Source organism: Pleurodeles waltl, chromosome 1_1 (genome assembly GCF_031143425.1).
Source record: "Pleurodeles waltl isolate 20211129_DDA chromosome 1_1, aPleWal1.hap1.20221129, whole genome shotgun sequence".
NCBI lineage: Eukaryota > Metazoa > Chordata > Amphibia > Caudata > Salamandridae > Pleurodeles > Pleurodeles waltl.
In genome coordinates, this window is record NC_090436.1 from 227,068,260 (window position 1) to 227,095,841 (window position 27,582).

Here is a 27,582-nt window from a genome sequence, read left to right on the forward strand (position 1 = left end):
TGTATACTGTGTGGGCAGTTGTCGCCCATAGGCTTGTAGGGCATGTCCCAGTGAATGAGTAGTGTACCCCAAGTGCGCAGCGTAGTGCAGGGGGCTTCTGTGTCTGTCCTCTCCGCCAACGGTGTCCCCAATGCATGCACTCAACTTGTCTTTATGTTTTCCACCCCCCCCCCATTTTCTTTGTTTTTCTGTGAATGTGTGCATTAGCATCATCAGGCGGAGGAGAAGTGGCATCGGCGCAAGAGGGAGCTGCATCTCACATGGCCCCGGAGGGCCATGCAACGGACTCCGACATGACCAGTGAGACGGAGGGCGAGGGGGGCTCCACCACGGGGACCCGTGGAGACGGCAGCGACACCGACACGTCCTCGGAAGGGAGCTCCCTTGCGGTGGCGGCAACATCCGTGCCCACCGATCCTACAGGTACAGCCGCCACCCAGCGCACCAGCTCTGCCCTCCCAGCAGCCCCTCGGCCTTCGGCCCGTGCCCGCAAGGCCAGGAAGCCGGCCATCTCCTTCGCCCCAGGCACCTCAGGCCCTGCCCCAGTCACCCCTGCTGCCCTCAGTGAGGAGGTCATTGACCTCCTGAGGACCATCATTGTTGGGCAGTCTACCCTTTTGAATGCCATCCAGGGTGTGGAGAGGGAGGTGCATCAAAGCAATGCATACCTGGAGGGCCTTCATTCGGGTCAGGCTGCCCATCAACGATCGTTCAACGCTCTGGCCTCAGCACTGACGGCAGCGATTGTCCCTGTCTCCAGCCTCCCTCTTCTGACTCCCTCCACCCAGTCCCACTCCCCTGTTCCTCTGCCTATCCCATCCACACCTACAGACCAGCCTCCACACACCTCAACACCCAAGGGCAGCTCATCCAGACATAAGCACCACAGGACACACAAGCATTCACCCAAGCAACATCCAGATGCAGACATGCCAACAGCCATTACCTCCTCTGTGTCCCCCACCTCCTCATCTCCCTCCTCCCTCCCTGTGACGTCTCCACACACACCTGCAAGCACACCACCATCAGCCATTGCACCCATCACCAGCACACCCTCCACACCAGTCCGCACACGTGCAGTCACCACCCCCACTGCCATGTACACGTCCCCTGTGTCCTCTCCCAGTGTGTCTGTCACCCCCGCTTCCCAACCACACAAACGCAGGCAGGCACCCAAACAACAGCCATCCACCTCACGTCAGCCTCCTGCCCAAGCACCTGCACCCAAAGACAGCACACTTGACACTCCTACAACCACATCCTCTTCCTCCACTCCCATACCCACTCCAGCCACCCTTCCCATGGCTCCAAAGAAAATTTTCCTCTCCAAAGTGGACCTCTTTTCCTCACCTGACCCACCCCCTCCATCCCGTAAGAGTTCCACAAACACCTCAGCCACCACCAGCCCAGCAACTCCAAAGAACGTCGTGCCTGGTTTTTGGAGTCTGCCCTTTCCTTGGGCTGGGACATCGTCCAGCAGCAAAGGCACAGCCAGCCCCCCCCCCCCGGGAAGAGGACCAAAAACTGAAGGGCAGGCGCGACAGGCCTGATACGCCTGCCCCCAAGGAGGGTAGCCTTGCACCGTCACCTGCCACATCGGGTAAGGGAGCCAAGGGCCACGGACAGTCTGCCAAGGAGGGCAAGGGCAGCAAGGAGCAAAAGGCAGGGAGCAGCCGACCTGGCCATGAGGGCCCCACCAGCCCCATTCCGGGGGTATCGAAGGAGAGCCAGGGCCCCAGGACTCCATCACAGGAGGGCCCCACAACGGAAAGGTCCGATGCAGACTGAGCGGCAAGTATTGGCCAGGTGTGGTTCACTGGAAACACAAAACAGGCACCGCTGAACAGGGCCCCGCCGTGAGGAGCACCGCTGAACAGGGCCCCGCCGTGAGAAGCACCGCTGAACAGGGCCCCGCCGTGAGAAGTACCGCTGAACAGGGCCCCGCCGTGAGGAGCACCGCTGAACAGGGCCCTTCATCTCAAGCACCGCTCCGCTGGGCCCTTCATCTCAAGCACCGCTCCGCTGGGCCCTTCATCTCAAGCACCGCTCCGCTGGGCCCTTCATCTCAAGCACCGCTCCGCTGGGCCCTTCCTGTCAAGCACCGCTCCGCTGGGCCCTTCCTGTCAAGCACCACTCCGCTGGGCCCTTCATCTCAAGCACCGCACCGCTGGGCCCTTCCTGTAAAGCACCGCTCCGCTGGGCCTTTCCTGTCAGGCACCGCTCCGCTGGGCCCTTCCTGTCAAGCACCGCTCCGCTGGGCCCTTCCTGTCAAGCTCCGCTGGGCCCTTCCTGTCAAGCACCGCTCCGCTGGGCCCTTCATCTCAAGCACCGCTCCGCTGGGCCCTTCATCTCAAGCACCGCTCCGCTGGGCCCTTCCTGTCAAGCACCGCTCCGCTGGGCCCTTCATCTCAAGCACCGCTCCGCTGGGCCCTTCCTGTCAAGCACCGCTCCGCTGGGCCCTTCCTGTCAAGCACCGCTTGCCCATTGGCAGTCCCGGTTCTGTGTCGGGCAGGCCTTCACGACGCACTCTGCCCACCATGCCTCCTCCATGACCAGTGGTCTCTGTATTCCACCTGATGGACTGTGGCTTTGCACTCCCCAGGATGTAACAGTGGGCAATCCACCCACTGTAGAGACTTGTGAGACTGTGGCTTTGCACTCCCCAGGATGGCACAGTGGGCAATCCACCCACTGTAGAGACTTGTGAGACTGTGGCTTTGCACTCCCCAGGATAGCACAGTGGGCAACCCACCCACTGTAGAGACTTGTGAGACTGTGGCTTTGCACTCCCCAGGATGGCACAGTGGGCAACCCACCCACTGTAGAGACTTGTGAGACTGTGGCTTTGCACTCCCCAGGATGGCACAGTGGGCAATCCACCCACTGTAGAGACTTGTGAGACTGTGGCTTTGCACTCCCCAGGATGGCACAGTGGGCATGGAGGCCCTTCGTGGATCTGGCGTCGTGGACTCATGTGGCTGAGGTGCCCCCCCTTCCCTTCCCCCTGAGGTGCCTGTCTTTTTATTTTAGTGATGCCCCAGCAGTGTTCTCTCCAATGGACTCGATCTCGTGTGTGGGCTTTGCCCATGTGTTGCTGAACAATGGCCCACGGACATTTGGACTTTGAATGACTGGGCCGGACTTTTGCTACTTGTATGGATAGAGTTCTAGATGTGTATTCATTCTTCATATATTGCTAAGGTCGCTATACTTTATTGTTGCAATAATATGGTTCTACTTTTACATTCATTGCCTTTTGTCTTTGTTTTTTGGGGGGGAGGGGGTTGGGGGTGTCACTCTGACTTTTTTATCTGCATAGGTGTGTAGGTATTTCAGTGGGGGTGGATGTGTGGCGTATGTGTGTGCCCGTAACCTTTCCTCCTCCTCCCTCCCCTGTGTCGTAGGTGCAGTACTCACCGTTGTCATCTGCGGCGAGGTTCGTGATCCTGGAAGAAGAGCAGGAAGGCAATGGCTGGGAGGATGTGGAGTTCGGGTTCCATGCTGTTCTGATTCCGCGTGGAGTGTGTCGAGGTAAGCGTTTTCCATTGGAGATGTCTGTTTCCGCCGTTTTTTTATCGGCGGGGCTCCCGCCCCGGAAAAGGTGGCGGATTGGTGGGTCGTGATAGGGTGGGCGGTACATTGTCTGCCGCCTGCCTGTTGGCGGTGACCGCCGCGCTGTTTGTTTGTACCGCCGTGGCGGTCGGAGCGTTAAAGCGGCGGCCTGTGTTGGCAGTTCCCGCCAGGGTCAGAATTCATATTTTTAGGCCGCCAGCCTGTTGGCGGGTTGGCCGCCGCTTTTACACTGACCGCCAGGGTCAGAATGACCCCATAAATTTGCTCACCTCAAATGTCTGTTTTTATAACAAAGTTTTTGAGCACAGGATTAGCACAGTGCCATCCACACCGGGCTACAAAGGGGGTCATTACGAGGACCACAACACTCGCAGTGGCGGTCAGGAACTCCACCAGTGCTGCAGTGCGACTGCCACATTACAAGCCTGACGGTAAGATGGCCAAGGAACAGCCAGCTCCGCCAGGATCCTGGATCCCGGTAGTCTGGTGGTGCAGAGATCCTAATATGCCAGGCAGCGCTGCTGTGGGGATTCTGACCTTGTTCTTCTCCAGCCTTGTCATGGCAGTAACACCGCCATGAAAATACTGGCAGAGAACAGGTGCAGGGGCCCCCCTGCCTAGCACCATTGCAATGTTCACTATCTGCTGTGGTATCAGCTATGTTGGTGCTATTAATTTGAAGCCTACCCTTACTATCTGCATTCTCAAGTACCCAGGATTGCTGTTTATCCCTCTTTTCTAACCAGGCCAGCACCTTATTGGCCTTGTCACCCACGTCATATAATCGGTGTTGTGCAGCTAGAGTGTAGCTGTGCGCTCTCTCTTCTGCTAGGTCTCGAAAAACACTCTGTCGGAGGGGCAGTATTCAGTAGACATCCTCTGTACTTTCCACCAATATCCTGGCCTCTAGTTCTGTGATATCTCTTTCTATGTGTGCGCACTTGAAAGTGGTTTCTTTCTTTTTCCCCGCAATCAGGGACTGTGCTTGTCCCGTATGACTGTTTTATTGGCTTCCCACAGGTTACAGACTGAGGAAACAGTCCCTTTGTTTTCCTTAAAATAGGTGTCTGCCCTCTCTCTGAACTTGTCCTTAATGTGTTCATCCCATAAATGCCAAGGGTCTATTTTGGGGGCAACATAACATGTTGGACATTTTGGACCGTGGACTGGAGCCAAACCTCTACTGGATTGTGGTTCGAAATTCCTCTTAGTCGGATTGCAGCTGCTTGAAATTTGCCTTCACTGAGTATGCAGGTTGAAAACATGATTAATGCAAGAAAAACTATTACAGGTCGCAGAAATGTATGTATATTGTGGTTTATGTGAACGCCAAAGGTAAGTCAAGCCTATGGCTTCCGCGAAGGATCGCAGTGGACCTCCCTTACCTCCTCTACTATCAAGTCTTAGGTCCATCACTGCATTTGTGTCCCCCCCCCCCATTATGAGGATCCCCGTCGGCATTTCTAAAAGGAGCGCACTGTCGGGGAGGGGAGTTGGGCCAGAAATCTTGGCAGTTCATATAGGGAACAAATATTAAGGAGTGTGCCCTCCCAGGTGCCTATTAGGGCCACAAATCTGCCAAGTGGGTCATGCCATATGTGGTGAGGGATGAGCGGAACCAATTACTTAATCAGTATTCCTGTGCCCCTCAAATCAGCTCTGTAACCTGCATGTGCTAGTAGAGTATATCCAAATCTGTCTAATGCTTCATAGTTAGTGCCACAGAGATATGTCTCTTGAAGTAGCACTAGATCAGAGGCATGTCTATGACATTCACATTCAAGTCCATATGGTCAGGCTAAGTTGTGCATGTACTACCATTGGTGTGATATGGACCTATATGCGAGGTACAGAACCCCCAGGGAAACCCCCATCTGCAAGATAGTCTTCTGGTATCTATTGTGCATTCCCACCCCTCATAGTGGATCTTTATACCAGAAAAAGAACCAATAATCAAACTCAATACAAAACAAAAACAAAAGTCTCAGACGGAAAAACTGTCCTCTCCCTGCTACCCTGCATCATGAGTTTAATACCACTCACCACCCCAATTTGTAGAGAGCCTATTGCCCAGAAAACATCAACTTGTGTGGTTGGGCTATTGCCGCCATGCCAGTGCAAACCAGGATAATGTAGTAATTATTAGCAGTATGAACCAAAATTATATGTCCCTTATTGGCAGTACTTCTTCTTACTCCCTCAAATAGGCCTCCCCCAACAAACAGTCGCTTTACCGTACATTTCTCAAGAGTCTGTTGGGAGGCATCCCACTGCTGCACCTCCAGGGAGTAGGGGCATTGATGCTTCTGTGTTTCTAGTAAAGCTTTTAAGCATAGAAGTAGCACAGTGCCATCCACGCTGAGCTAGAAAGGGACAGTGTTTTTTGCCACTCATACATCACAGTCTTTAAGCACAGGATTAGCACAGTGCCATTCACGCTAAGCTGTAAAATGACAAAAGCCTTTTACCACTCCAGGCACATTATTACAGCTTTGGATTGGTTTAGCTTTGGCCAGACACAAGAGAGCAACCAGTGGAAGACTGAACAATACCCTTTCGTGCTTAGAGTGCTGCATAAATTATGCAAAAGAGAAGCAAAGAACTCTGGGTAGTTCTCAAGTTTAGGTGGAGAGCAGCTCCTGTATAGAGCACACTACAACACCATTGACACAATTTACTCAACACTCTAAATTTGCTCACCACAAATGTCTGTTTTTCTAGCAAAGTTTTCAAACATAGTATTAGCACAGTGCCATCCACATCTAGCTGAGCTTGAAAGGGACAAAGGGGCATATTTACAAGAAAGTGGCGCATCAGCTATGATACACCACTTTTCCTGCAACCCGTGCGCCCCCTAACGTCACTATGGTAGTGCTGTATTTACAATATGGTGCATCATGGCACATATTAGCACAATGGCGTCAACATCTTTGATGTTATTGTGATGCATTGATCGACTAGCACCAACAATTATGGCTCTAGTCCACCAATGCGTGGGGAGGCCCATTGGAAACATTGGTGGGAAAAATGGTGCAGTGAAATCTCATAAATTTCACTGCTACATTTTTCTGGGCATCTTAACAGGAGAATGCCCCCCTTGCATACATAATGCTTGCCGTAGGCATAATGTGGAGCAAGGGGGTACAAAGTGGCGCAATGCTTCCATTGCACCACTTCCTAAATCTGGCACAGGAAAAAGGCCTCCTTCACACCACCTTAGCGTAAAAAGAAATTATGCTAGGGTGGCGCAAGGAAGCATTAGGGGCTTGTAAATATGCCCCAAAGTCTTTTGTCAATCAAACAGAAAAGTCTTTAAGCATAGGATTAGCACAGTGCCATCCACACCAAGCTGTAAGACAAACCGAACTGAAGTTAATAAAAGTAAACCCTGACTTTTGTTTCGCTATCAGTATGGCTCTTCAGAGAGATTTATCTTGTCCAGACACAAGGGAGCACAAACATGTCAGAAAAATACCCTTTCAGGGGGCTAATGACGATAAATGCATATGGCAAAGACATACTCATTTACTTCTATAACAGAAAAGCAACACCATTTGTTAATAATATATTGGGAATATATTTTTACAATTGATATTGTCCATACATTTGTTTATGGTCAGTCAATAACACTCATGCGATTTTCAGTGCATGACATCACTTATAATAAGGAAAATAATGTTGAAACTGTTTTTCCAAGAGATATTATGAAAAACATGTTTATTGGCAATCTGACTCCCCATTCTGTTTTGAGGAATTTTGTCATTTCTTCAAATTATGTTGTATTGTAAGAAAAGTGTATGTGTGTGTGTCAGTCAGAGGGGTCACTTTCTAAGACAGCTACATGTAAGAACCTTTTAATTTTCTTAATGCAACATAGTCTCCCTAATTCTGAAGTTTATCAGTGATGAGATTTAAAATGTAAAGGAAACAATAAAGTCACAAAATAACTATTTACAGGGCTAGTGAGATTTTAAGGAGTTACAATCAATACAAATGTGGTTTGTAAGAGCAAGACATTTTAATGTGTTTATTCTGTCCCAATATGTTGAAGAAGGAAGTGTCGTATTTTGATGCATTAAAGCCCTTTCTCCTACATCCAATTCTTACGGTAAACTAGAGTTGGAATATTGAAATGTAACAATCAGAAACCCAAGGGCGTGAATTAGAGTTTGGCACAGGGGATTACTCCATCACAAACATGACAGATATCCTGTCTGCCGTATAAGGATCCCATAATATCTTATGGAAATCATAATACGATGAACAGGATATCTATCACGTTGATGACTGAGTAATCCGTCCGCCAAACTCTAAATCACACCTCAAGTCTCTTGGATAAAGAGACAGCAGACAATAGAGTGCATACATTCACCAGTAACTTGTTTATTGGTGAAATTAAGTTAGCCAAACAACAGCTGTGTTCTCCAGCATGATTATGGTGTACAGATTATAAACACCCTGAGGTTAAACTCTACTGGCTAAAACATAACAGTTTATAAGTCTATTTTTAGGTTAACAAAACTGCCTTATTACAGTAAACATTTTCTCTGAAAACATCTCTGAAGCTATTTTCCTACATTACATAAAATAAGATGGAAAAAACACAGGCATCATCGGGCCAGCTTCTCTGCTAAATACAGTGTTTTTGTTTAATGCCAAGATAGAGACAATTTATAACACTATTGACACAAAGTTCTCCTCTCTTCCTGCTCTATCTGACCTCCAGCTGTCTTGTATGAATCAGCTGGCTGTCTTTAAGCTACTTACAGCACAGGAAATGGAGATAGTGCAGCTAACAGCTGGGCCTCACCTCAACCTTATTCTTTCAAGATATTTAAAAGGCTGTGTTCTAGTCTTTTGACCTTGCCATAATGAATGTATCGGCTTTAGTAGACAGCTTAAAAACTGCCATTGTAACCCCTTTGGTAAAAAAACATCACTCAATCCAGATAGTCTGGCAAACTAATGGCTAATCTCCCAACTGCTGTATTTGTGAAACCTAATGGAGACAGCCATGAAATGACAGGAGAAGTTTGTTGATACTAACAAACAATAGTAGAGACTGCGCTGACAAACCAAGAAGTCAGTTTGATGATGGATGTGAAGTGGTCTCCACTGGATCTCTGTGCAGATTGTGATACTGTAGATAACAGGATCCTTTTAACAAAGATATGTGATGTTGGTGTCCTAGGCAGTGCAATTTAAAATATTCTAAAACCAGTGAACTCAGCAAGTGACCATACCAAACTTTAATTCTGCTCCTCAGAAATTGAGCTGTGTTGTTACAGAGGGCTCATTCGTGTTGTTTTTTAAACTTCTATGTTCTTCCTTTGGCCCACCCGATTGAGACGTTCACATACTTTCCATTATGTACGGAAAAGACATTAGGAAATATGCAATTGGACACTAACATTTAGAACTTTCAAACATTTGTTACAGACAATACCATCTGAATGTCGAACAGTTACCTCAAATGGTAATAATATTTAGAGTGGGAAGTTTAAAATTCTGCTCCCCAATATGCAAACCACACTCTGGTGGCATAGGTTTTTTCTGTAAGCCTTGAGAGACCCACTAAAGCATTCGAATTATGTACAAATGTTGTTGTAAAAATTTACTAAAACTCAACTTGCATGATTAGGTTAGCACTATGTTTAGTGATTCTTTCATCACAGCCTGAAAGAAATTCTGCCCATTTTTAGTTTATCACAAAACATCACAAGTGTGTATTTTATACAGAGCAGACTACTATAAAAAAGTTTATCTTGGTAGCCCAAAAATGACCATGGACAGTTCTCAACTCCTTCAAATTTAGCAGAAGATTTCCTATTGTGACTTACTTGGCAGGACATGGAGGTTAATTAAAGTTGATGGAGTGATGCATCTGCCATAAAACCCCCAACCCCGCAGTTATCCCACCACATTAAGAAGGGGAAAGCCACCAGGTTATCACTGGTGGAGAGTGAGCTGACTCCACTGGTGGAAACCCTTGATGTGACAGCCTGTCTGCCAGAGGACCTCACCCCATTTAGGGAAAGGAGACTGTAACTCATTTTCCCTGGTACCTCACCATGACACTCCTGAGTAGAAAAATAGTATAATTCTCCCCTCCATGTTGAGGCCATTGTTTTTGCATTCTGCAAAAGCAAGTTCCAGTTTTAGGAGACTACTTTTGCAAAACAAAATTGTGTGTTGAGGAGGCACTTCAAACATTGTGCCTCCACTTAAGGCACAAAGACTCCTGCCAGGCAGGTAGTGATCTCTAACTCTGGTGGTTGTGCCTCTGCCAGGGGAAGCCAATATCATTTAAGCACTGCAGGAGTGGTACTCAAAGCCCTTCCATCCTGCATGTTATTGCCAATATCTAATCAGTTTAGCTGGTAAATGCCTTTGCACGCTTTGATGCCTAGTGTGACTACCTTTTTTTAAAAATGAACATAAGCAGGAGAAGGTGCTTTCCCTGCCATTGTAGCCTTCCTAAGGAACATGCTACCCATTTATATCTGTAGGGAGAAAAATGTACGTAAGCTTTGGAAAAGCCTCAGATCATGGTTGTACCCTAACTAACATGGATCAACTAAGAGACTTTTACAGTGCTTAAATGCCTATGGGTGATTGGTTGCATGCTTTAGAAATCCCACAAATTTGTATTTGTATTTTGTTTTGCAAAGTATGGTATTCACTCAAGGTCACCTTGGCTCTGAGAAGCTTGTGCAATACTGGAGCACTGAAGGACATGTATTCGCATTAGATGGAAAAAGACCCAGGGCCAGATGTACAAAGCATTTTGCATGGTGCAAACAGCGAATGTCGCTGTTTGCGCCATGCAAATCGCGCATTGCGATGCTCATTCCCATTTTGCGAGTCGTAACCTGGTTACTGACTCGCAAAATGGGAATGCGCCTCGCAAATAGGAAGCAAACCCGGTCGCAAAGCAATTCGCAGTTAGAACCCATTACAAATGTGAATTGCTCTGAAAAAATGAAACAAAAAAGTTTCATTTTCTCGAGTGTATTGCAACTCGTTTTCCTTTAAGGAAAACAGGCTGCAATACAAAAAGAAAAATGCTTTATTAAAAAGCAGTCACAGACATGGTGGCCTGCTGTCTCCAGCAGGCAACCATCCCTGTGAGTGCAGTGAATCGCAAGTGGGTCGCAAATTGCGACCCACCTCATTAATATTAATGAGGTGGGTCTTTGCGATCCCCTTGTGATTCACAGATGGTGTCAGGGACACCATCCTGCATATGGGTTTGCGACTCGCAAATTGCGAGTCGCTCAGACTCGCAATTTGCGAGTCGCAAACCCAAACTTACCTACCCAGTTCTTTAATTTAGCTTATTTATTTTTATAAAGCACAAATGTAATCCAAGGGTATCTGAGCGCTGTACACAGTGAAGCCCATACCTATCACCACAGAAGAAATAATCAAAGAAAACATATGGATACGATATCCAAGACCCTATATGGGGAGTGGATGACAAACATGAATTATAGCAGCATCGTGACGTGCAAAGGCTCCCCGTATCAGTCCTTCCTGAGTGTCGAGTGTCAGGCAGTTCAAGCAAAAACCCAAATTAACAGACTTTATGGTAGGAATCTGTTATGTAGGATCAGTTTGACTTTTTTCTTGAAGGCCAAGGTTGAAGGGTTTGATAAGGGTTTGAATATGTCTCTGGTGGGAGAGAGTATGAAATTCTTAGAGCCAATTCAGAGAAGGTGCGGTTGTAGGGCTTATTTTTTCTGAACCTTGGAGATTCTAGCAGAAGGGAGCTAGTACTCTGTAGGGAGCAGCTGCCTTCTGAGATTGTGAGCTTCTGTGCCAGACAGAAGGCTATATTGTGGTGGAGGGCTTTGTGCTTCAAGCAGGCTATCTCAACTGGATCCTGGCTTCGAATGGACGCCAGTGGAGAGATTTGAGAGAGAGTGACATGGCCAAAACATCTTGTTACTGTCATCAATTTTGCTGCAGCGTTGAGGGTGGCCATGAATGGTGCTGTTCTTGCTTTAGGCAGTTCAGTTAAGTTTGCACACCTGTATTCCAGTCTGGAGATGAGATGGGACTGTACTGCTTTCCTAAAATTTGGAGGTGCTATACTGTATGTACGGTTTCACCCTCTTGAGGAGATTGATTTGGATAAAGGCTCCTTGCGTGGCTGTGCTGTGTGCTTACATGCCGAGGTTTTTTTCAAGTGTTATTCCAAGGGATTTTGTTGACTCGATTTCCAATTGAAGGCACCTAAGTGGTTAAACTATTTTTCAACTGATAGTGAGCTGTGCAGTCGGGTTATAAGTAGAATTTCTGTTTTCAGACCATTCAGTTTGAGGAGATTTTGTGACAGCTGGGTTTTCATAACTATGTTGTTGAGTCTTTTTATATCCTCTAGGGAGGAGCTCTTTAGGTAAAGTTGAGTGTCATCAGCATGCATGTGATACAATAAGTTGGCTTCTTTGAGAATCTCTGTCAGTGATTCCATATAGAGGTTAAACACAGAGGGGGATATAGTGGATCCTTGTGGTATCTTAAGAGTTGGAAAATGTGTCTCCCATTTTGATTTGTTGCAATCAACTGTGGAGAAAAGAGGAGAACCCAATTAGCACTGTTTCCAACATTCCCATTCTGTGTTTTAGTAACTGCAAGAGTATGTTGTACCACACTATGTTCAAAGCTGAGGACAAGTAGAGGAGGATCAGTAGGCACAGGTCACTATGGGCCAGGGGTTTAAGTGTATCATCCATAAGTGTAGGATGGCTGTTTCAGTGCTGTGGCCTGTTCTGAAAATGGACTGGAACTTGTCTACCAGGCAGACGTTTTCAATGTCATGTCATATTTAGTTATGTGCACATTTTTCCAGCAGCTTTGTGAGGAACAGGATGGTAAATAGCAGGTGAAAGCTATTTGGATATGTCAGGTCTGTGCTAAGTACTTTCAGTAGAGGTGTTACTTGTCTGGTCTTTAGGGAATCTGGGATTATGCCTTGTGCTAGGGAGGAGTTCACGGTCTTTGTCCAGAGAGAGGAGAAGAGACAGCTTAGATCTTTCACAACTTTTGAAGGGATCGAGTCACTGACCTGTGAGGTTGGTTTCATTGACAGTATGATTTCATGGATTTCACATTCACTGGGGGTTCTGTATTCCCTCCAAGTGGCCTCATTCTTGGTTTTCGTGGAAATGATGCATGTTAATGGCCTCTCACTTTTACAAATGGTGAGAGGTTAGACTCAGATTTTTAAACTGTTCGATGCTGATTGCTTTTGAGGTTTTAATTTTCCTTAGTTTCTCACCAAAGAAGGAAGAGAAATCTTCACAGCTCACTGAGAAAGAATTGCTGGTTGCTCTGTTGTTGTTGAACCCTGTGTGTTGTTTAATAATCTCAAACAATTTGCTTTGGTGGTTTCTGACGTTTACCTAGCTGAGACCTGAATAATACTGCTTTGGCATCCCATGCAAACTTTTTGTAGGTGTTTCTTAGTTCTTCAAGCTGTTTTCGATGAGGTGAGGAAGGTTTGTACCTGAATCTTCTCCTTTCTTCATTTAGGTACCGCCTGTACCACAATTATGTTAATTTATTTTTGAACATTTTGAGGCATAGAGGGACTATGACCTCCATGATATTGGCCATCATATGATTGTAAAGTAATTTTACGCTTCTTAGTTTCTCTGGGGGTGTAAGGTTTCTCTGGCAGAGAAAGGAAATATTATCCTAATTCATGTGTCTGGTATCTCTGGTCCAGTGTCTCAGCTTGACTCCCTCACCTCTTGTTTTCTGTATGCAAGCTGTGGTGTGGAAAATAAGGGAGTGATGGACTGACCCGTCACATGGGTTTATGGAGTCAATGCTTAGAGCTCCTGCCTTTGATATAATTAGGTTGAGGGTCGCTCCTTTGTTGCGTGTTGATCCTCCACATGCTTGCACAAAGTTATGATCATTGAGAAAGTTCTTAACAGTGGTAACATGCATGTCATCCACTTTGTTCCAGTGAAGGCCCAGAGAAAATCGTGTTCAGGTGTAGCAGAAAGTGAACTGTGATAGTTTCCAATATTTACTCCATGAATAACTCGGTGCCTCCTGGAGGGTGGTAAATGAGGTGCAGTTTAGCCAAAGATCTACCTGCCAATCAGATTTTGAGAACTATGTATTCATAGGAGGATAGGTTCTCCATTTGGAAGGGCTTTACCTGCAAGGTAATTCGATGGATGCATGCAATCCCACTACCTAGTTTTTGATTGCGATCAAGCCTTATGATGGTATGGAGAGCTTAAAATATCCATTAAGGTTGAGGAAGAGTGATTTAGCCATGTTTCAGTAAGGAGCTCATGAGATAGAATAGGATCGCTATGTCCATGGCATGTTTGGTTGCCAAACTGAAATTATGTAACATGCATTTCAGGGACTTCTTGGGCTCTCGCATCTGAATGTTTCCTAAAGCTGTCAAGGTTAGCGTTAAGTCTCAGATGGAGAGGCAGGGCATTCCGCCATTTAGCTGCCACACTGAAGGGGGCCAGACAGCTTTTTGGAAGTGCCAAAAAAGGCTGATTGCAAGGAGTGTGCTGAGTAACAAATCAATAAGTAATGTGGCAAAATAATGGATGAAAAGCCGGGGAACACATTAGTTGCTGCACATAGCAGTACCTCGAAGCAGTGGACCTAAAGACATGAAGGCAAGAAAAAGGCTTGCAAAAGATCAGTATTCACACTAAATTTACACTATTTAAAAAAAAACTTGAAGAACATCATACAGTCTTTTGGAAAAATTAAAAGAACCATTTATTCAACTACGGTCCCTGGCCATCTTTGTGCTTTTGGCTATGTGTTCCTAGAGGGTGAGGATGGTGTACTGCATGAATCCAAGTGACTTGGCAAATGATTAGAATACTGCCTTAGTTTTCACCAATATCATCTCACTTCTGTAACTGCCTGGTTCTGCTAACCTAGACTTGCATTTTCATAGCACCCAAAGAGGCATCGACACCAGGAAAACTCTGCTTAGCTTCTTGTGCCTACCAACCGCACTAGCTTCACTAGAGATTAAATAAATCGTCCAAGCTGTTTGATGATGTGTCATCTTCATCAGTGAGGAATGACAATTAGATGGCCTTCGATAAAGTATTTTTTGCATATTCATTGTAGTGATGCCCAGGTCCTGCATCACAATAATAAGATAAGTGTATTAATTTAAACATATATTATCTAACCATTTGTTAGGTAGGAACCTTTCTGGCATGGCCTTTTCAACAACCATGTTTTACAACGAAACAGGCAGAAGCACATGGAAGGTAGGGGCTGCTTTTACAGAAAAGTGTTTAGGTAGTTACCAAGTAAATAAGACAAAAGCCTTCTGAATTAAGAAGTCAGATCAGAACACCGAGGGAAAAGCTCGAACTTCAAGCATGGCATGCTAGGTGGGATTGGTAAGGAGAGGAGTAATGGGTGGAGCAGGACCCAGGTGACGATATTTTTGTGTTCCTGGACAAACACTGTATTACCACCTAGAGCAGTCTCCTTAAAATAAAAATACATTTCTGGGCCCTAAAACCATGTAGCAACAAAAACGTAGTTTATTCACCCCATGGAAGCATCAACCCTGGGATAGAATGACATAGGTAGTATTTGATATGTTTTTAGGAATGTCTAATTTCATGGTATTCACTTTCATTATATTTTACTCTTACTTTGTTTACTATTTACGTTTTGAGCTGGCTTTTTCTTGTTTTGTACTCGGTTGTTTTCACTTCGAGTATTAACCATAACAATATCCCAAATTAAATCCCAGCATGTTACCATATCTTCATAAATATGCAACCATGAGTTGGGAAAGAGGGACTTGGAAGGGTTAATCAGTAAATTTTTGAAAGAATATTCACCTCTGAGAAACTAAACTATGCTGTATCATGTTCAGTGGGAACGTATTATTTCTTATCAAATGTATCATATTGACTTATTAATGTATTTTGTTGTGTTGGGCATGTGTCCTAACTGCTTATGCGGGGAAATATAAGAGGGAGTCAAATTCTCAAAAGAAAAGAAAGAAAAGAGAAAATAAACAGGCATTGACAAAGCCAATATTTCTCACCCATGGGCTATCTTACAGCTAATATGAATAATACTGAATACTTTTGTGAATTCCTTTCTGACATGCACAAATGCACCAATGTACCTATCGTGGAAGAAAAAAATGAGCACTTTCAGAGACCCACGTCTGTTGTGGGGAATTTCTACCCTATATCCACAAATTCAAACCACATAGATTCACCCCGGGGGTACTTCCATTCTGATTTGTAACTGCTATCACATAGTTGGAGATCATTTTTCAAAATTCTTACACTGTGTTGAGTAAAGTCAGAGATTGCAAATGCCTGCTGCGATTTATGCTTGGGGAGGGATGGGTTGTGACCATCCAACCCACATTTCTATCTATACGGAGGATGGGAATAAGGGACCGAGGTACTGCTGGGTGGAGAGAGGGGTCTCCTGCAGCTTGCAGATGAAAATAAACTGTAGCGAGAAGTTGACATTGAGGTTGCATAGCGCCCAGGTGCCACTTTTATAGCCTTATGACACAGTCACTTTGCAGTGTTTACCTTTAAACTAAAATAGGTCTTGAAATATTGTCTGGGCCCAGCAGTAGAAGTGCATTAAGAAAACCATGGGAACTGTGAGCTTGCACTGCGGGCGGGATCACAGAGCATTGGGGTGGGGTCAGAAGTGTGGCTAAAAAACAAAATATCCATAAGTTGTTTTTTTTGTTTTGGTCTTTTACTTTTAGCTACCTACACATAAAATAATACGCACCTTAAATGCAAAACAGATACAAGTTGACATATCAGTGGCAAATGAAACATTGTACATTATAAAATATGTTACGTAATGCACTGCAGAGATCTGTGGGTGTAACCAGAGGGCCACAGAATTGAATCTTGGTTGGTGAAGTGGAGAATAGTAATTTGTGTATAGTTAGTGCTATGAGGTTCTGGCCTGTGACTGAAAGCACTGTAAATATGTAAGCCATGTACACAGGATAAGATAGTCTACTACAAAATGCTACAAAATGCACAAAAAGATTCAAGTTTTAAGATAAAAGGTGCTTCCAAAATATAGATTCACATTTGTTCATAGTACAATTTTGTTTTATATATCTTTCCCTTGAAAACACACATTTCACAGCTCAGCTGGTAATTCCCTTTCACTATCACTCAAGAAGAATACGTATGTCATCAGGAAGCTTCCTGTGAATCCATCAATTAAAGCCAATACTGGCTTTAAACCACCCCTTACCTTTGCAGATTAACCATTTACATTTCTTTTAGGCAACAGATACCTTGGCAAGAAGCCCTGTTTCTTGTTTCGCGGTCTGTTTCTGTCATCTTCACAGCACTAGAGACTCCCTGCCTGACACTTCAGCTGAAGCATTTAAACTATTGGAATTGACCTTCCCAGGACGGTTGTTTTTTCATAAAAAAGAGGGGCACTGTTTTTCACGAATTAAAAAAGTCTGCGCACGTTCAGTGCCCCCCGATCCTGCATACTTCGACCTCTGTCTGGGCTGTGTCATGGCTTCATGTCTTTCACTTGGCACTGTTTAACACCTGCTCGCCCCGGGCTACTTCATCCACTTAAAGCCTGCTTCAGTGTGCACGCAATATGTACTCTAATTGTCCCTAAATTGCTGTTCCTTGTATATAGCAGTGGAGCTCACAAGATCAGGGCATCTGACGACCCGTGCTTAGGCATGTGGTTGTAACATCCTCGGTGCAGTCACTTTTAAGGAACAGTGTAACACACCCCAGTGGAGGGGGCACTGTGCTAAATAAATTCAGAAATATCAAATGCTTGTGGTTATTTATGCATGGAACGGAAGCGGCTGGGAACATCTAACCCACATTCCTATCTAGACGGAGGGAGGGAATAAGGGACGGAGGAATTGTGGCGGGGTGGGGTCTACTGCAGCTTGCAGACAACAAACCTGTAGCTGGCAGTTGGCAGTGTGGATGTATAGCACCCAGTTGCTACTTTTATGGCTTGTGATGGGATGTGCCATGGCTTCATGTGTCTTTCACTTGGTGATTTTTAACATCCGCTGGGCCGCGGGCTAACAAATGGCGCTTCATACACTTAAGCCTGCTTCAATGCATGTGCAGTATGTGCCGCAAGTGTCCCTGGGATGCTGTTGCTTGTAATGAGCAGCGAAGCTCACAAAATCTGGGCATCTAAAGCCAGTCCTCAGAAAGGCTTGTGGTTGTTAAAACCCTTCACTTTTAAGGATCAGCGCCACACACCCCAGTTGGGGGGGGGGGGCACACTTGAAAACCACGGATTGGCATGGACGAGCTTGCTGGCTTTGAAAATCGGGTGGTGGTGGATGATTTTAAAAAGCAATATGAAGCGGCAAATTCAATCGACATTGAAGAGACTGGGCAGGTGGGAGGGGAGTAGACCAAGAACGGGATAAGATGAAACAGGCAGGGAGGGGTGAGGGATTATTTAAAACAAAAGAGCTATGACGTGGCCAATGTTGATCACTCGCAGCTCAGAAATAGTACCCAAATTCCAGTATGAACAGTAGACGGCCAGCGGAGGATCACTAATCAAAAGCTAATTAATCTGTACTTAGTCCGTACGCCAGACCAAGCAAACAAAGTGACACATGACAAACTCTACCTAAGGAGAAGGCATCAAAGAAGAGAGGCAATCATGCCAGCGAATGGTAAGCTATGGGTGGGTTCCAAGCCCATTACTGACTACAAGAGTTTAGCAAGTGAGAGCGCATGTTCTCATAGACTCAACTTAAAAATTAACTCTTGCAGGTTTACATCAATATTTGGAAACCACCTGATTTATTTTTTGCAATAATGGTTTTGTGCATCTAAGGCAAACTCAGATATGCCACACGTTTTGTGGCACTGGCTCTGTCAGGCAGATCACCCTACTCCTCACAAACAGAAACCTACAGTGGCAGGAGATGTATGGTATGATACCCAAAAGGCCCTATGTCTGGCCAGTGTTTGGCAGCAGTATAAAGCAAAAGATGGATTATAAGGCATACAGTGGAGGGTAGGGCACAGTGATATCCTCTAGAATGTGTTTTTTCCTTCTTTCCCCACTACAAGCGGCTTCCTGATAATGTTTGAGTTGAGTAGAGGGTAATGTGAACCTAAAGGCCTGATTTAGATCCTAGCAGAAGGGAATACTCCATCACAAACGTGGCGGATAGCACGTCTGCCATATTACAATCCCATTATAGCTTGTGGGGATCGTAATACGGTGGATGGGATATCTGTCATGTTTCTGATGGAGTAACCCCTCCACCGAAATCTAAATCAGGCTCTTAAGTAACATGGGATGGGTTACTGCTGGTGGATGTGAGTTAGGGTTCAAGAACCCTATTACATGTTAGCATGTTTTAACATTTTTGATTTATGCTAGATTTTAAGTTTGAGTGACAGCTATAGATCGGAAAATGGTCTTACTATCTTATGCACTTTTCTTTTTTAATTAGAACAAGATTTATCCCTGGACCAACTGCTAGCTAACAAAAATGCTATCCCTGCATTTTTCATAAACCAAAATGAACCAAATATCTTTAGAAATTAATACTTAGCATGCAGAAAATTTTGATTTGCAATAGGGGTTGATTTTGCTCGAAGGAAGGAGATGAAACTTTGCTATGTCTTTTAATACCGCCTTCTCACTGCCATTTTTTAAAATGGCTACTGTAAAGCTAATTCGGATAGCGGGGGAATGAATAATAAATTATGTATTTATGTCACATAGGGTAACAATTAACCACTGGGAGGAAATTATTGAACATCTCCTAATTCATTATTTTGGTGATACCCTTGATATCCCCTTTGCAGCAACAAGGCATGCAATCCAAGATGAAATACATTCAACTACATTCTAGCTGAAACTAGCAGATGTGCTTAAAAGAAATTGTTTATTGAATTTTTATGAAATCCTTATAAAATTATGTAATAGCAGTAGGAAGAAAATTTACATGTGTTGCTTTGATAGTTCTTATAACTGAAACTCAACTGGAGTATGTCCTGTTTGCTTTATTTTGTACTCTGTTTTGTTTCAATGTAGACCAGAACTTGACAGTAACTGGACAGTCATTAAAGAACAAATCCAGATGGATTCCATGGTCCTTAAGGGACTTATACAGGATACAAAATACCAGTTTGCGGTGAAAGCTGTGAATTCATTTGGAGCCAGTCTGCTCAGTGAACCAAGTGAGGTGGTGAAGACCTTCAGTAAGTAGATTTATACATATTACATTCATAAACGATAATCACAGTAAAACGTAACTCAATAATGCAATAAGGGTATCCACCATTCTATTTTATTTTCATACAATATGCCACAAAATTGACACACTTGCTGTATAAGAAAAATAAATATGTTATATCTCCTCCTGTAGAAGGATGTTTTGAACCAAGATGCACATGGCTTATTGCCACTAAACTTTACAAGGAAAGTAGTGCTGGGAAGGGAATGGGGTGAAATGTATTTAAATTAAGGAAGTCCAAACACAAAAAGGGAATGCCTTATGGTCTAGATAGTTACTACTTCTTGAATCTATTAGGAAAATGCTGTCAGGATGCAAGGTTGGAAGTGACACATCTTCATGTCAGGGTTTTGTGCGAGGAAGCAGTCCCTTGAAACCATTCCTACTAATGAAAGGTATGCAATCATTAAGGAGTGTGAGCTCTGGTTGAAGGTGGGCATGCGTTGGGAAAGCGACGGTGAATTCCCAGTATGGCACAGATTTTCCATATGTAGAGAGAGACCAAGGCCATCTTGGATTTGCAGGTATATCTTTTCAAATGGTGCTTGCCATTCCTACTAGGCAGATTGTGCTACAGCCTGAAACCACTCCACAGATTTTGATTTTCAAGCGTCAAGGCCTCTAGTTCCCAAAGGATTACATTTTGGATATTTTGATTCCCAGAAAAGTATTCTGAAGTCATGTGTGATTTGCACACAAATTGTATGCTATTTTTCATATATATATATTTTTTTAAAATCTATTTTATTGTTACAGTCATTAGGAAAATACAGTTGTGCATCCAGATATAAACAGTAACATACTTATTATGTGTTCCGGATCTGAATACACTCACATATCTTTTGCACACACGGCAGTGTGATTGCTACTTGTACATTCAACTGAAATTATTTAGAAACATTAAAAGAGAAATTGTAGAGGAAGAAAAATGAAAGGAGAGAAGAGATCATGATCGGGGGAGCCGCTAGGGGGGCGTCCGCGCATCCTGTTATAGGTGCCCCTCGTCAGGAGGAGGGGGAGCGTGCTGTGTGTGTCCCAGTCTAGTTCGAGCGCAAGGGGCGCACAGGTGGTCAGTTGGCCGTGAGGGGAGGAGGGGGGAGAGAGGGGAGGAAGAAGGAAGGAAGGACCTACCCCCGACGATCTATCGCGACATGTTTTCAATTTGGGCTTGATTTGACCTGATGTATTTGCGCCTTGTCTCCCACTGCGTCCCGCCATCTTCATACCACTGTCGTTTCGGCTGTTCACTGATGTGTTTATTCATTGCTGCATTTCCTGGAGTGTGTGAACAGTGCTTCCATTTACGTGTGTTCCCTGTCAGCATTGTCCTATTGTTTTGTCGAGCCAATTGCTCAAGGGGGGCGCGTGTCGTCTTTGCTTTCCAAGTTAGTAACAAAAGAGTCCCATGTTTCTATGCCCTTGATTTGGACCCCTCTGTCTTGAAGTGATTGCAGTGTATGTGCTTCTGCTTTTGCCCAGCGTATCAGATCTCTCTGCCACTGATGAGTACTCGTTGCGTTTTTCAGACTTCTTTGAACTCTAAAACTGGGATTGTATGCCAAAAATACCTGTGGCCGAACAGGACTGAAAGTGAAAGACATTTCATTTGTATATGAATATTCATGCACGTACTTTATAATTTTCAGCAATTAAGTACAAACTATATTCATCTTTCGCAAAAAAGCTTATAGTGAAACAGCTTGTACTTTCAGGGTTTAACAGTACCCTGTCAAAGCATAGGCTGGTAATAGTCTACAACTTTCCTTGACCTGGGAAGTGACAAGGTAGTGTTGAGTTCTGTGTCTCTGTTTTCTTCCTTAACATTCTCATCTCCCCATTTCTACCACTGGATGTCATGTCCTGTTGTGTGTGATCACTGGTGTGGTGGTGAGAGATGGAAATGAACATCCTGGAATCTTATAACAAACAAAAACAAGCATTCAAGATAATGAATGAACTCTCCTTCTCTAAGAGACTGACAAGTTACATCAACCCATCTCGAGAACTTTGCAACCATTTAAATAACAAAATAAAAGTAATTAAGGAGAGCATCACTGAAAGGGATAATGGTGGAGCACACTCAGAGGTGTTTTTGAATCCCCATCATTTCTCCACATTTACTCAATTAGATACAAAACCCACATAAAATGAATGGTAAAAACAAATCTGGCTCACCACTGGGCCCGTGCCTTCCAGCAGTTATGGGAGATCTATCTATGACTAGTACAATTCTGTTAATGAATCTTCTGAATCAGTTTTTGGTTCAAGGCCTCGTACCCAAACACTTAACAGGGCTGTGATTATATATTTGCAGAAAAAACAGGGCGCTCATTCTTCTAATCATTGCTTCCTTATCCGGCAAAGATTATTGAAGCTCATGTTGCCCGTGAAATTTGTAAATATCTGCAGATATCAAACGCTCTGGAGCCACTGCAGGCTCGCTCCCATCCCGGCCACACTGGATCTGTTGGTGGTGAATGATCCAAAGTTAAATGGGGACGCAGGATTGACTTGAATTAGTGCTTTGGATCTCTCACAGCTTTTGATTTGGTGGACCACACATGAAGGCTTCTGGGTTCCAAGATAAAGAACTAAATTGGAGGACACTTCTTATTGGGTGAGTCAAAGTAGTACAGCTCAAACCACTCATAGCAGATGTCTTCCTATTAACTAGAGCATGTCCCAAGGATGTTCTTTGTCACCGCGCCTGTTTAACATCCACATCGGACCCCTAGTGAGAAAGCTAACTGCCAGAGGCTGTACATTATATAGTTATGCATATGGTTTGCAATTGCTTCTCCGTTTCGATGGCTTATTGGCTGCTCACTCTAAATGCCAAAATATTCTGTGTTTCATCTAGAACTGGACAATAACCAACTTAATGCCAACAAGCCAGAATTAGAAATTCTTAACAATAGAGTTGACATATGGTATGATCTTTACTGGCCTTTGGAAATGGGAGCTGTTCCGGTACTAAAAAACTGCATTTAAAAGTCTGGGGGTCATTGTGGATGGTTACTTTTCAATGAAACCTCAGATCAGAGTTGTGGCATCTAATTGCTTACCTCTGTTAAAGATTCTATGGATGAATTAAAAATTATCATTATGCAATCATCACTTCAAGACTTGATTATTCTCATGCCGTTTACTTAGGTCTCCCTAACAATGCCATTCACTGACTTCAGGTTGTTGAAAATGAGGCAGCGTGTTTGATTTTTAAACCTTGTGCAATACTCATGTGACATCAGTCTTGAAGCAACTTCATTGGTTGTACGTCAGACAAAGGATTCAGCTTAAGATCTGCTGTATGAGTTCCAAATCTTTGAACGGCATGGAGCCATGTTTTATGGCTAGAAGACTTGGGAAATATACTCCAGCTCCTAAAATCATCAGACTCTAACAACTTAGTTATTACTTGGTACAGAAAGAAATGTTTGGGAGGCTGTAGCTTCTCTGCCCAAGCGTCTGTGCTACGGAACTCCCTTCCAGATCATCTATAACATGAAACTTATTTCATATGATTCAGAAAGCATTTAAAAACATGGCTATTCGAGCATGCATAGCACTGTTAATTTTTCTCCTTCCAATTTTCTCATTAACTTTCTGACTTCTGCTTCCAGTGGAAATTACACACAGGGGGAATGCAAAACCTGAAAACATCTTTGTTGCCTAAACAGTCCTGCCCAGGTGCACTCCTGGAAGCATTCCTCATCACCCTTCAATCCTACAACTATCCATCATTTGCACTATTTGGAATTCATCTCCACTTATCTGCCTCAGCAGCGAGAATCTTCCCAAATCTTCTTTATTAATATCCACTTATCCCGAGGGTTTTCCCCACACTCTTCTTTTCATTCCTCTTTTAATCCCTGCCAGTAAACCCATCAAGAGGTAAAGTTGTACCCTGTCTTCATCTAGTACTGTTTGCAGGTCCACCAGATATATTATAGTATGTTAGCTTTGTATGCAGGGCTTTCCAGGGATAAATAATTCTGTGGAGTTGTAAGTGGATAAGTGGCACGCCTAGTATCCTGAAACGTCACCCACACCATGAGTTAACTTGCTGCATGGCATCTATTTGATTGCTGCACACCCAGACCCTTCAGGGCTCTCACTTGAATGTAGAGTTTGGACACTTATGTACAACACGGTCCAAAGATTATTTTACTTTTTTGAAAGAAGATGTATCCTATGTGATTGCAAATCAGGAGACCTAGAGGTGTCTGTATACTTTAAAGGTGAAAGGAATGGAATAAAGCCCATCCTACAGTGTCTCTGTACATCTCTCCAATACCATATCTGGGGCTTGGCAGGAAAATCAAAGCTACAAGCAACAAGTCCTCAGTTTGTGTTTGTAGCTATAATCTGAGTCAACCTTTCGCATATACAAATGTCTTTTGTTTTTCAATATCCTCAAGATTCTGGGCATGTAGGGATAGCAAATGAGTGTCAGTTCTAAGCACAAACTTCTTTTCTGCCTAGCTTCTCTCTCTCTCTCTCTCGCTCTCTCTATTCTACTAAACCCATATGCTGCATTGTAACTGTTAAATCTCTGTTGTATTTTCACTGCAGTAAATTCGCAGACAGTCAACAACGCAACGGGGCTGGCCATGGGAGGCCCCTGCACCCCGTCTCCGTCAGCCTTTACATGGTGGTGCTACCGCCGTGTAAAAGCTGGTGGAGAGGGGGGTCGTAATCCCCAGGGCGGCACTGCTTGCAGTGCTGCCCTGGCAGATTAGGACCGCCAGTCCCTCCTGTGGAGGTAACCTGGTGGTGGTGGGGGTCCGACCGTGGCACAAACACCATGTTCGTAATGTGGTGGTCTGACCACTGCCAAAGTGGTCAGACCGCAACCGAGACTGCCAGGGCTGTAATGACTTCCATACTTTAAACCCAGATAATTGAAAAATAAACAAGCATTTGCAATGCAACGGATCTCGCATTACGTCCAGTTAGAGCTATTAGCTTTGTAAACTCCTAACCGGACGTTTCTTGCCACATTAAATAAAAAAATGTTTTAAAATGAGCGCAATCGCACTGCGAAATAAAGAGAAAAAGTAGTCCAGAAACCTTACGGAAAACATGGAGCCTCGTATGTTTCCAGTAGTTTACCGGTGCTCTTGAGGAGGGCTAAACACCGGAAATGGCATAACGTATGCATGCCTTTCACAAATGAAAACAAGCGGATTTTAAAAGGCAGACCCACGAACCAATGAAAGTGAATGGCGTAACATGTGGTTAAAATCTCCCTAAAGAGAGATTAGAAGAGGGACGGACTGCCTTGCGCTCGCCCCTAAAAAGGAATATGAATGGGAAAAAAAGCTTTGACAAAGTAAAATGTTGCCACACCAGCCCTGACTCTGAAGAGCACTTCTTTTAAGCGGCTTTGCACATGTGGTCAGGCAAAATTAAGTCAATCAGAGTGCAAGAAAGCCAATGTCTGTTGGCCGTGGTGAATTGAAGCAAAATGTTAATTGCAATTGAGTAGACAACGAATGAAGAGGGCTGAATCTAAGCCGATCTATAAATGTATATATGCATGTATTTTTTACTTATGGGTTTTTGTGATTTGATGAGGCTTATAAGACAGCTAGAGTATCTGTAGCCCAGTTTTAATTGGTGAGACTGTACAATTAGGTTTGCAATGGTTAGAAAGCAGAAATACATCTAAAGATTCGAATAGGAAATGCAGGGGGCTTGAGGCAATAAAATAAATTACGATTATAAACAGGAAATGAGTTTTAGTTGCAATATGCAATGTCAGTAACAGTAAAGTTATAAATATGTTAACGTTTGTATTTATATATGTATGCACGTAAATAATAGACCACAAACCTAGTTAGAAAGCTATGGAGTGCTGTTATAGAGCAGTGATGGAGCATGTTGACTGCTGAGAGCACTCTGTGGAGGGACGAGGCAAAGGACTCAGGAGAGGAGATTACAGTAGGCAGAAGGTTTATGTTGGGATAGAAGTGTAGTCGGGATTACAATTTAGAGATGGGGCAGGCTGGCAATAATAAAAAGGTGAAGTGATGTGAATAGCCCCGAGCACTAGATACACCAGAAATAATTGGGCTTACGTTGCAACAATATTGAATTATTGCTGGTTGTCTCCAGAGCTGCATTTGCCAAACTGAAATTTTTTTACAGAGATGCAGCTGAGATCTGTCAGTACCATTATTCAGTTATCAAGTTAAGTAAGGCTCTCAAGGTGTTTTTCTACCCGCAGGTGTTGACGACTTTCAAAACAGAGAGGGGAGAGGGTGTGTGTTTTTGTCTCTGTGTATGTAAAAATCCGACAGACACCGCACCAAAGCCGACTGAAATCACATGCACCCAACTAATTACCGGAAAATACATGTTTTAGAGGGGGGGAGGGGGTAACACCCCCAAACACCCCCTGGAGCTAGGCCCCTGTCTTTCGGATCTTCTCTAGCTGTACAGCACCTGGTGGACGTGTTGAGCAGTAAAAAAAGCATGATGAGTGGGAAAACGCTGTCAATGCTGTCAATATCCGGTGCAGAGTTGAGGAACTTCCTGGCCCTGCTAACTAAAGGCAGGCAAACAGATCGTTTCTCCAGTCTTCGAGCCTATCTATTCCCTTCTAGTTGAGTGGGTTTATAGCCATTGTACATATATGTGGAAGTGTGTGAGGTGCGCAGGCGGTCGAGGTGGGAACCGCAGCAGACTTTAGATAGGAGCCCTCATTCTACATAAGGGCTTTCCTATTTCTGCCCCTGGCATATGCTTATACCTCACTTCTCTGAACCTTGGAGGAGCTACTTTCTCTCCCAGTTGTTTGGCTACATAGACTATGCCCACTCCCTCGAAAACCCTAAGTGCACTTACACCACTTTCATACCACTGGTTACAATTAGCCATCACGTTCAGCACGGGTCCTCGCCTTGAGGTGGCTGAGGCCAACAGTCACTACAAATGGCAGGTGCCAGGTGGCCAGATCACTCACTTCAAGACGTTTCCATCAATCCATGGTACACATACACCAAGTTCACACAAACAAATTCACTAATGTGATTGGGCATCGCACTGGATCTTATGACTACTCTCCTTGACTGTTTCTGAACCAAAAGCTCTCTGAGGTGGCCCTAAAAGTGTATGAAGCCCAAAATTAATCAACTACAATGTTTCTACCCAGCTGTTAACATTGACGTTGCAATTTTTCCAAGACCGGTTCTAGCTCGAAGTAGCAAAATAAGAGTTGTGCATAATGTTAGATAGTGTGGCTTGCAGCAACATCGCACTTTACACGGTGCTTTTGAGGGCTCTACCACAGCAGTAATATAGCCATGTGTCTTAATTTTACATTGCACTAACTACTTTCTATGTGTTGTTTACTACTTTATTCGGGTATCAGATGTGCAGCTTAAAATTATTTATCTTTGACCCTTAAAAAGAAACTAGCTCTTAATCCAGCCCGCAATACTGCATATCATAGGCCTGTTGATCGAGCTGCTGAATGTGTGACACAGGACCACTGTTTTTAAACTTCTTCGACCGATGCCCCTTGCCAGCCATGTGTGGCCTGAGGCTTCTTTTCTAGAGTGAAACACTGAACGTTCAGAGCTGAATCTGCACTCAGAGATGCTTTTGGATGCTGCATGCTCAGCAGCACTTTGACTGTTCAGACACACCAAGAGTTCTACCAGAGGGAAGGTCCTCCAACGAGCATCGAGCTAGAATCCACCAAACAGATGTGTATTGAC

The 27,582-nt window shown here is 44.4% G+C and overlaps 1 protein-coding gene across 2 annotated transcripts in view; it reads left to right on the forward strand.

Moving 5' to 3' along the window:
- EGFLAM (EGF like, fibronectin type III and laminin G domains) overlaps positions 1–27,582 on the forward strand; it is a 563,129-nt gene that overhangs the window by 271,924 nt on the left and 263,623 nt on the right. For both annotated transcript variants that reach the window (XM_069221264.1, XM_069221268.1), the window contains exon 7: positions 19,657–19,823. In XM_069221264.1, the coding sequence (XP_069077365.1) occupies positions 19,657–19,823 (167 nt within the window). The remainder of the gene's footprint in view (positions 1–19,656; positions 19,824–27,582) is intronic.